This window comes from Magallana gigas, chromosome 3, assembly GCF_963853765.1.
Source record: "Magallana gigas chromosome 3, xbMagGiga1.1, whole genome shotgun sequence".
In the NCBI taxonomy this organism is placed as follows: domain Eukaryota; kingdom Metazoa; phylum Mollusca; class Bivalvia; order Ostreida; family Ostreidae; genus Magallana; species Magallana gigas.
Window position 1 is genome coordinate 54,954,007 of NC_088855.1, and position 11,797 is coordinate 54,965,803.

The 11,797-nt window shown below is 32.1% G+C and overlaps 2 protein-coding genes across 3 annotated transcripts; both read right to left on the reverse strand.

The window, feature by feature from the left end:
- Positions 1-1,653: 1,653 nt before the first annotated feature.
- Positions 1,654-5,194, reverse strand: LOC105347584 (uncharacterized). Its single transcript, XM_011456733.4, has 2 exons — positions 4,737-5,194; positions 1,654-2,253 (listed from the first exon to the last, which is right to left on the reverse strand). Exons 1-2 carry the CDS (start codon positions 5,018-5,020, stop codon positions 1,944-1,946), a joined length of 594 nt encoding a protein of 197 aa, XP_011455035.4. The 5' UTR covers positions 5,021-5,194; the 3' UTR covers positions 1,654-1,943.
- Positions 5,195-8,876: 3,682 nt separating this feature from the next.
- LOC105347583 (transmembrane protein 107) lies at positions 8,877-11,797 on the reverse strand. Of its 2 annotated transcripts, none has more exons than XM_011456732.4 (4): positions 11,517-11,797; positions 11,032-11,099; positions 9,886-9,986; positions 8,877-9,284 (listed from the first exon to the last, which is right to left on the reverse strand). In XM_011456732.4, exons 1-4 carry the CDS (start codon positions 11,598-11,600, stop codon positions 9,121-9,123), a joined length of 417 nt encoding a protein of 138 aa, XP_011455034.2. In that variant the 5' UTR covers positions 11,601-11,797; the 3' UTR covers positions 8,877-9,120. The 2 variants fall into 2 exon arrangements, with proteins under 2 accessions (XP_011455034.2, XP_011455033.1); XM_011456731.4 differs by having other exon boundaries at positions 9,141-9,533; positions 11,517-11,670.

Here is an 11,797-nt window from a genome sequence, read left to right on the forward strand (position 1 = left end):
TATCGATGTCCCCAAACCAACAGAAGTTTTAAGATTCCTCCTCATGAGATTCAATACATGACTTTGCTTTTTTTGATAATAAAAAAAAGAATGGATATATCTACAACCCTGCAACCCCCCCCCCCCGGCCCTTCTTTAACTCTGTCCTGACCTCAGACTGCAACCTTTCTGTTAAAATAGCTCTGATCTAAATCTGACTGTAATATCAAGCACCTGTTTCCTCTTCAAACAAAAATAAAATATCATATGTGTACATATACAGTATATAAGCATACGTGAGAATTGTTATGTAAAAACTACACAAAAATCACACAATGACAGCAGTAATCAAAACAAAGAGATTCCAAAACCAAAATGTTAAATAACAACAAATATACACATACTGATAAATCTGGAAAAATTCCATCTACATTCATTTAAAAAATGTCACAAACCTTTTATTGGAGTGAAAATAATTAATATCCATAATGCAAATACCCTGGATTTTAATCATGATGCACTGCAATTTATGGTCAATATTTATTGAAGGAAAACTAATTTAAAAGATGACACAATTTGAACATGACTCTGTTGTAAATAAAGTTTACTTATAACAAATGACTTGGACACACTGTTATCTGAGAAAAATAAATTTCATCTAATTAAAAAGCTGAATGCAAAATTTTCAGATGTTTTACACTGAAACTATTTCTGACTAGACAAAACATTGGCACACAACATTGAATTGGTTGATGTAAACTTTGACTTTACCGCAAGTGTTAAGTTCCTGTTAAAATATCAAAGATTATATCATATTCATCAGAAAGTAATCACTAATCAGTTGACTTATAAATGTAGGTATGGACACAATACTTATGAAAATGAAATACACAAAACAAATTGCAAGGAGAGGGCTGAGGTCCTGTTGCTGAGACTTTACTTTTTCATGTGCATACGATTTTACAGATTTTGCTCAAGTGCTGGTACACAAGTATAATACCTACATATAAGATTGCTAGCCAATAGCTTATAGCTCTGTATATGGAAATTACAGGATATATTTTATCTCCATTATGTGTTTATGATTTTCTAGAGGTAAAAAAATTAACAAAGCTAGAAAAATACACGCAGTGATCTAAACTCATAGAGATTTCAAGGGGAAAACTTTTTTTTATAATTTGACATGCGGACATTGAATACTAACACATGCATTCAAATGATTAAGTACTGCAATGCCTCAAAAGTGCTCTGAACTCAAATCAAGTATATTCATAGTCGAAAAAAATCCCCTAATGACTGTTTTTATGAGGTGTTAAAAACAATTTTAAAAAAAACACCAAAATATCAAACTGTAAATGTAGTGTTGAGAGAGAGAGAGAGCGAGAGAGAGAGAGAGAGAGAGAGAGAGAGAGAGAGAATTTTCAAACCTCACCGGTTGTGATTCACATCTTTTAAATTTTGAAAACAACTTTCCAAATGGAGCAATCTTTAACATTTGCAACAACTAACAATGGATATTTCAACAATACATAAAATAACCATAAAATATAAACAGCATTATTTGTTTATAGACTACTTGAGCCACAACTCCTTAGTTTTGATCTGAACAAACCCCATCTACCGGTACAATTAATTCATACGTGATTGTTTTTTTGTTTTTTTTTTGGGGGGGGGGGGGGGAGGGGGGTGGATTAGGATTAGATTATACACTTATCTCCAAAAAAAATTAATCAAAATATTGACAACAATCTACATCAAAAACAGGTTTACAAATATGTGTGATACTGTATTCAGAAAAAAAACATACACAGAAGATTTATTTAAATGGACAACCTGTAACCATGGTAACAGATAACAACGAGGGCAAAAAGTGAGTACAATATCAACAGTAATATAATATCAAAAACTCTAAAGCAGTACAACAAAGTTCCGAGTCCGACACTGCAAAATCTCTCAAACCTCTCCTACTTTGTCTTCCCTTTTGCCCCTGGTGGCTTGTCTTGTAGTGCCAACATCTGGGAGTATTCCTCAAATGTCTGATAGGAGACGTCCTCCTTGATCTGGAACGCCCAATGTCCAAATTTGAGTGCTGTGTCTACGTTATCCCGGTCATCATCAAACAGCACAATTTCATGAGGTTTAATGATGACTTTTTCCCGGTTGTAAACTTCTGTCAAGACTGCAGTGATGTGGGCCTCTTTTCCCAGATATTCATAGTTGTGTCTCTCACGGAACTCTATTGTGTTGGCTTGTACGTAAATCTTTTCTGAATCCCTGCAAGGCAGATAATGCATACAAATTCTTATGACTCCTAAGTTCATACTGAGAAAAGCACAAGATACAGATCACAGTATACAACATCATGAATAATGTTGAGATTTAGACAAAGTTATTCTTTAAGTTAAGTATATGTGGTTTTCCTGATGGCAATTTTTGCTGTAAAATTTTGTGGTATCATCTCAAACAAAATTTAGATGCAAGAATTTGTGTTTGACATTATTTTGATAGTTGTGAATTTAGAACTGACATAAATCAAATGTAACTACTTTGAAAGTAGTTACAAAAGTTACCAAAGCACAAAAACTTGCCCTTTCAGAAAAATTATTACCCGGTATTTATTTAGACAAATTACAATTATTTTCTAACTTTTGCAACATCACAGCATTTATGATAACTTATTTCTGTTGAATGATTAATGGAAGTTCAGGTATTTAGATAAAAATTTTAATTTGCGAGCATGGGATGCCCATAAAATTCAAAAGAAGCTTTTTAAATCATCACAAATTATTACATTGGCAAGATATCTGTAATACCCTCGCTCTGATGAGAATATACAAAATTAGCAAAGTCAACATTTATCGATCATGTTCATAACAGGAACATAAGGAAGTTGACGTGTAATTAGTTCAAAAATGGATCCCACCAATGCCTATATAGCATGCCTAAACAAAGTGTGTGTTAAATTTCAAACTTCTGCAATGAATAGTTGCTGAGAAACTTTTGAAGAAAATTTGTTTGAGAATTTAGGCTAAGTAAAAAAATAAACAAAGTCATCATTTAACAGGAAGTTGACATCCAATTGGTAAAAAATGGATCCCACTAAATGGCATGTCTAAACAAAGAGTGTGCTAGAGTTTCAAGCATCTGCAATCAATGGATGCTGAGATATCTTTGACAGAAATTTTGTTACAGACAGAAAGACAGACAAATGGACAGACAGATGGATGGAAAGACAGAGATGGAAAAACAGACAGACAGAAAGACAAGGGTAAAACAGTATACCTATTATAATTAATCCAAGGTATTTTAAACATATCTTTATTTGTGTGCAAGGATTTTTTAAGATTCCAAAGAACATGGATGTACATACTAGTTTAAGCTACTTATCATACGTTTATGTTCATTCATATTTTAAGATATGTACATGATTATAAATGTCTTAATATGTCCACTCACCTACTGCACATTTGTATATAATTTTATATTTTATACTTTGCATTACGATGAGTTGTAAAGCTTAAGGACAATAAATTGAATTGAATTGAAAATGGTTGTCACAACTATTTATTGTTGTAAAGCAGTCCCTTTATGACTCTTGTATACGGTATATGCAATTGTTTTGAACTGTAATTAAGTACATAAGCTTGGTCACAAAAATTACAGGTAATTGTTCAATTTCAAATGGTTGAACCCAAAAATGCTGTTTTAAATGCTGTAAGTTTCTCACATGCAATATGCTAATATAGATTGTAAACTTTATGCCAAGATACAAAACAAACACTCTGCTATTACAAATAACCACTTGCAAATGTAAGTAGATTTTCAGTGGGAGGGAAAGTTTAATGATCTCATCCTCTACTTAAGAGAACTTAAACATTTGTTGAATCACTAGTGAATACTCTGGGAAAGGACTTTATTATAGGCAGATTGCCTGTTACCCAATCTTTTTTAGCTTACACATACTAGACTTATAATTTAAAACATTATTTTATAAAAATCTTTTTGATGGTCCTAAATCATCATTGTTCATGGTGAATGTGCAAAGTATGTAAATTGAAGTACGGGTATAAGTGGTTTTAAAGTTTGCCTTCATCCTCACATACTGTGCAATGATATATTCACCTACAAGAATTTAATATCATTTTTTAAAAGGAAAACTTATTATTAATAATCAGTTCATCATTTTTAGTACTATCAAAATTAGTAAAATTGGGACCCTCATGGCTGGTTCTTCATGTTTTAATTGTGAACTAGCATAATTGTACATTTTAATAAAATGAAGAAAAAAAAATCCTATTCAAAATTTATGCAGGTGATCATGGTGATGGAAATATACACAGTATACATGTTAAATGATATTTTACATGTAGATTGGTTATATGAAGACCTTTTTTGCATCAAAGAAGTAAGGGATACAAAATAATTACATCAAAGGTGGGTCTTTCTTTAACATGTCCTGCTCACTGACACTTCAGACACTAACACCTCATTCAACCTACCACAAACTAAATAGGACCAGGTATTCAGAGATTTGAGATATACAGTAAAAGCCTTTCAACTCCTCTGTAGTATGCGAAATGTTGATGCTACAGAGATGTCAAAGTTCAAATTTCATGCATAATAAAATCCAAATAAAGGTGTCCTTATTTAGAGACAAAAATGAAATGTATATATAAATTTATTTGAAAAAACGACAGAATGGATATCTAGTAAAAAACAATATCTGAATGGTACAAGATTATTTAAGATTTCCTCACTTTTTCAGCAGCTTTTTCAGCAGTTCTCGAATAATCCAGGGCTGGGAATGAAACGTGACAATACAAACGATCATTTCCCGCTGAAGGGCAGCTTCAAGAAGATCCTTCATACAAGGACGGACATGCTTTGCAAGATTGTCCGTAGAATCCTTCCATACTCCCCCTGAGTGGATCTTTATTAAAGTTTGATCAAAATCGACTGCCAACACACGAATGCCCTTCTTATCCAGAGTTGATATGAGGTCACCGACGATCGTCTTTGCTTTTTCTCTCGCTGTGGACATTTTGAAACGCCTCAAGTAACCTGCCTAGAAAATTCTAGTTTTTAAAACATTCCATTTCATTGCTTTTTATCAAAGCAACAACGTTTCTCATCATGCTTTTGACATTCATTCATAAATTCATTCCATAGTTTACACAACCGGAAATGATATAACTTGAATGAAAGTTAGGTCCAAAAGGTTGTGGTTCCGGAAAATGCCGCTATAAAAAAAAAATACGATAATTTATCCTGTCTGTGTTATGATATCAAATGATACAATTTGATATTAAGGTATCCAATCCATAATAGCCTCAGATTCAATGAATCTGGATGCACAACAGATATGTATGGGCTTAACCGGCTTCATACTCAGTATACTTGAACATAATTTTCCTATTTAAGGTAGCTCCATACTCGTAAAATTCTCTGAGGAAAGTTGAAAAACCGAACTGATTTCGATTTAATACACTTAAATGTCATCAATTGTTAGAAAAAACATACATGTCATCACACTTTTTGAGATGCCAGATAAACATAAACTAAAGCATATTTTAGCATTAGAAAAATGTATTTTTTTTCTGTCAAAAGTAAAATCTTGTAGGCAGAAATTTGTTTTTCTTGTTTAATTTTAATGTCAACTTTATCAGAAAACTAGAATTACAAAAATATTTTGAAATTAATCGTTGGAATAAGAAAAACTATAGCATTTAGACATACAACTGAGAGAAAAGTCAGAAAAGAGTTATTTCCCCTTTGCATAGATAAAATATATAAAAATTTGGAAATTTAGTATAAAATTAAGTGCAAAAATATCTTTAACCTACCAATAATTCTAATTACATCCATGTGATTATATTCACATAAAATAAATAAAACTATCTTGCACAATTTTTAAAGAATTCAAAGTTTTACAAAAAAGTGTGACGTCACAGAACACTGGATCTACTTTAAGTATGAATATGTAAGAGTGGAATGTGTCCTAATTAATGACCTTTTCTATTTTTTGAAGAGTTGTCCCCCTTTTGCTTTTATTCTATATAAATTAATTCTAAAACAATCTACACAGTATAAAAAAAATTTTCAATAGTTTTTGTATTCCTAATGATAAAATACATCTTTCCACCGAAGCATTTTTTGATATTCCTAGTAAATACTTTTTTATTTAAAAAAATGTGATAGTCTCCATTGACCTTAATGCAATCTTCATTAATTAATTACTGCTTAGTTATTAATATTTTTGAAAATGTCTCTTGGTAAATCTTTTTCTACTCGTAAATGCTTCAAATAAATATCAAAGTATTAAATACATGATAGATATTCAAGGTTGGACAAATTTGGTCCTAATATGGATCGGATACCTTAAAAGAAACAATGAAATGTTGTATCATATGGTAAAATATTGTACCATAGAAAGTGGTACAATATTCTACAATACTATAAAATATTGTGTCATATAATACAAAAAAATGAATTAAATCATACAATATTGTTTCAATATCATGTAACATTATTGTATTGTATTATATGATACACACTCATGATACACTGTATATATGATATTATACAGTACATGCATACAATAATATACAATAATATTATATATAAAAGGCATATATAATATTGATTATATGATTTGATTCGATCCATATTGTATCACATTATGCATCACATTATTTGTATCATTTAAAATGATTTGATATCATATTTTATCATATGATACAATACTCTCTCATATGGTACATTGTGATACTTACATATGATCCAAACATATTTAAGCATTGAATCATTATTTTTTGAAAGATATAGTCTCATAACTGCAGCGGTGTGTGCACACAAATTGAATAACGCGCGCTAGCGCATTATGAAAATTTGTATGCACACACCGCTGCAGTTATGAGACTATATCTTTCAAAAAATAATGATTCAATGCTTATATTTACAATTTATTTAATTTCTTTCCTTGTCTGCAAATGTGATTTTTACCTCAAAATTTCTGTTTTATCCTAAGGGTAAGTTCAAATTAATGGAAGAGCCACTGTAACAGCCACAAGCATGAACTTTGATTCTCGCTTGTGACGTTGCATTTAACAGCGTTCAACGCTTGTGATGTCATAATGAAACTTGCCATTCTAACCTTTGAGTACCCTGTGTGTGTTACAGTCTTATAACTGCAGTATCTTTTCACACACTTTACATGCAAAAAATATTTGGAATGTAAATATTATGCAATATCATAAAAGTAGGAAATATTCATGAAAAATCACATCCATCAAGCAAGTTTAAGGTTGCTTCCTAACAACTTGAAATAGTTTCTTAAATCAGCAGAAAACCAGACAACATTGAGATGGTGCATGACCATCTCAAAGGGCCCCGCTTAAATTATGGACAACAGGATAAAAAGAATTTCAGACAATTTTGCTTTGAACTTGATCTATAACTTAAAAATTTTCCAGCTAGCATAGAACTTCTGATTCATCTCATTACCCCTAACATGCAGGCATTTTTGTTCAATCTGCGCAAGATTAAGAAAATGGGAAAAATCTAAGCTCTAAAACCGATAATAAAGAGATCTACTATAACCTTCACATTGACTTGGTTCAAGGTCACTGCACACCATTAACCAAAAAGCTATATTTACCGGTACTCTAAAAAAGGAGTTTTGTGTGTTCTGACATGACCTTGACCTAAAAACATTATTCAAGGTCACTGCATACCCTTTGACCATGTGGGTGAAGTATGAGTCAAATTGGAGAAGATATGCTCAGACAAGCATTTTTATATGATTCTGCTATGAACTACACATTTGCCCTTGAAAAGTGGTTTAAGATCTCAACACACCATTTACTTAAAAGCTCTGTTTATGTGAAGTATGAAGCAAATAGGGCTAAGTGGAAAGTATATAGGCTCTGATAAAAGAATTTTTGTGAGGTCCGATGACCTTGACCCCACAGACTTCATTCAAGGTCACTGCAAACCCTTTGACCATAGACACTGTGTAAGTGAAGTATGAGCCAGATTGGACCAAAGGAGAGAAAATATGCCCCGGACAGGGATTTTATATATAATTCTGCTATGACCTTAACCTTAGATTTAGAAACATGGTTCAACTTTTTATTTTGATATTAATTTCAATGTATGGTTACATTGAAATTAATGTCAAAACAGGCTTGGCCCCTGTGCTTCAACCATTTAAAACCTGCTTAATTTGAAATACTCAAAAAATTTACCTGCCTCTGCACTCAAATAACTAAGTTCAAGTTCTGTATCTAAAGGTACCTCTATATTACACATCAATAGTTATACAGGTATCAACTATATTAAGTCTGGTTGGGTATGGACAGGAATCATTTTATTTCGTAACCAGCTCCAAGATCCTAAGATACTTTGAGTTATTCTTAAATCTTGAAGCTGCCCAACCAACTGGATAATCAAGATCATTCGGTTTCTGAAGCTAGCTCTATAAGTCATTTACATGGTTAAATCAATCATGCATGTTTGAATTAGTAAGGACCATTATTTACCTAGATATCTGACATGCTCCAAAAAATTTCTTCATACATCTGAAACCTTTAGCTCAGATTCAGCATCCAAGCTTGTCATGAAATCAGCAATATTACAGATGCATCATCCATCTTAGTTTAATAAAGATAAAACTTATAATAATATCTTAAGGTCCTGACCTAAAAACTTAACCAAGTTGTGGTGCCAACGCCAAGGGTAGAGCATACATAATATTATATAATCCGATAAAATAGACACTCCCATTTTTATTCTATTTTTTATTTTGGTGGGGAGATGGAGGAATCCTCCAAGTAAAATAATGATAAAGCTAATTATTGCAGATAGATTATTATTTACAATAAAGACAGAAACATAAATAATAATTCATATTTATTTCATTCATTAATCAACTACACAAAATCATTTACACTACACAGATCTTGTACATCAATGTCTGGCATACATGTACACTAGTCAAGATCTTGACAACCTGTCTCTCTTTCACAACCTTGTATAAAGTCAGTATATATAAAAATAATTCTGTAAATATTCAAAAATTGACTGCATACAGATATGTTGCTACCTCTAGGCATCACAAGCTCTACTGATGTTACACTTGGTCTATAGCCCTTTGTGAAAGAACCCGACTCCTAACCACACCATCATCTCCGTCACCGCAGGTAACGCGCTGCAGAATCCAAAGATGTACCAGTAATACGAACACGGCCACAACTCAAACAGGAAGAAAAACAGGGCTATCACCGCCCCTGCATGACAGGCAACAGCTAGGTCAGGTCAAGGTCATTTCTAGAATTGTTTGGAATTTCTTGAAGCACTATCTATTAAACATTCCCATATTTTGGTTTCTTACAGTTGTCCGTTTCTTAAGCAGACAATCTGAATAAATGTGATGATTTCAGTCAGAGCTGGGAAAGCGGTTGAAAATCCAAAGATATACCAATAACGATGACAAGGCATTTCCCATAAAATAAAGTACGCTAATGACACACAAGCACCACAATGGGCAGAAACAGCTATTAAAGGTCAAGGACAAATAAGAAACAAAATCTCAATATTTGGTTATCTGTGTAAAATTTGTTGGGTTTTTTAAGTACATACTTAAGCTTACCATAATTTTGATTTTGTGATCTAGTCAACACCTATCAGCTGCTGAAATTTCTTAATAAGAACAAGACTTATTAATTTCTTCATCAAATTTTGGCTTAAAAAAGGCACGTGTTATACACAAGTCTTTATGGTACTTAAGAATTTTAACATTTTTCAGTGGGCACGGTTATGTATATGTTTACTTCTTTCATGGTATACCTAGAAATGATAGCCTAAGCACAAATCACATAGATCTGACAAACTTTTTCATAAGGATACAAAGCATGCTTTGGAATGGCATGAACATGGAGATTCCACCAATGAATCCGATGAGCTCTATAAGCATCAGTCCCAGCCCCACAGACAGACCAATGATCATTCTGGAAGAAAACATTGATTTGTTAAAGTGTTCAAATAGTTTTTTCTGTAAAATATCAGCTTCATTATTTTTGTTTACACATATAAAGTTATAATGATATCACCTGTTAGCTTAATTCCTTCCTGAGTAGCTTTGTTGTGCATTGATTTATGCATTGTACTACTTAATTCTTACTACTGTCAAACTTTGTTATCTTGAACTAGATGGGACTGTTTGAAGATTTCGAGATATCAGAGTATTTGAGATATCAAGAGTAAAATACTTAAAAAAATAAGTGGTTGGGACTTACCAATCACTTCATTATATTCATTGTATTTCGAGATTTTAGTGCTCGAGATATTAAAGTTCAACTGTACATTCAATTCTATTCATTTTATTTTATGACATATAATTAACTAGCATTCAGAAGTACAATGTATTATGTGCTCAGCTAAATATATTTCGTTGAACAGTAGAATTACATATGACATATGTAAAGCAAAATTGGTGTCCAGGAAAACTAGCCAGAATTTCCATCTCTATAACGCAAATTTAAGAGTGGGGATGTGCGCTCTCCCTCTGCTGAACATGCCCAAGGACAACAGACAAGACCATAATGGCAGGCATGTTTATAGACAATAAGTATGTGTATATGAAAATAAACACATCTCCACCTCTCTGTCTGACAGATTTTACAAGTATGACTTAAATCATTCATGTCTTATTATGTACCTTAGTACTGACCTTTAATTACTCACAATTAAAAGTGTGTCATTAATGATTTCTCATTCTGATTGGATGGAAAAAATGATTTCCGATATGTAATACACTGCCAGTGAGTGCAAATAAATGAGGCAAATGGATGAAAAATATAACCAGGTCAATTCTAACAAGACTATACTATACCATAAAATCAAAACTGAAGCACTTATAAAATTGCTGATTTATGGAAACAAACGTTTACTTTTATAAAAAATAGTTTAACTTCTTGACGGAAATATGCAAAACAATTTACACAGACATAAAAAACAGATAGCTATCAATTCTGTTATTTAAACATAGCTTACTCTGTGTCTTTAGAGTCGTACTCAGATTGGGTGTACGTTGATGGTAAGCATTGTTTGATATTGTCATCCTGAAAAATAAGAGCAGAGCTATAAATTTATCAAACTAATTAATATCACATAGGCCTACATGTTATAGCTAATGAACATTATCTATATAAAATCTGTCCACTATTGTGAGTTCTTGGGCTTAAGGCCCTTAAAAATTATGTTAACTAATCTAAATATTTTGCAGCAACACAGGTTTTGACTTTTGGTTTATTTACTTATCAATATTACTTATTGACAATGCATAACAATACAAATTCAGCTATAAATCAATTGTTCCATACTTATTGTAATTGAAAACTAAATTAATGTAATTTAATAAAAAAAAAAACCTGAAAACTAAACAAGCAACTTTAAATGATACCTAAATGATATGCCTATTCAGAAAAGCAACATAACAACCGATATAAATTATTATAAACCGTCAAAGCATTAAATACCTTTGCCCAGAAGAGGATGATGAGTATTATGACATGAGCTACGATGGTCAGAAAACGCGCTGGGACAATACCACTTATCCTCATTGTTGTAGTTCAGATGTAGACAGAAATTTAACTATTTACGACAAGAATTTACAAAATTAAACACTCGCAACTTTTCTAGAAGAGGCTATAAAATCCCCCTGTCAATAGATTAGCCAAAAAGTGCACACTTCATCGAGGGAACATGTTTATATTCAATTCGATTAACACGACATTTTTTGTCTGTGCATGTTTGGCGG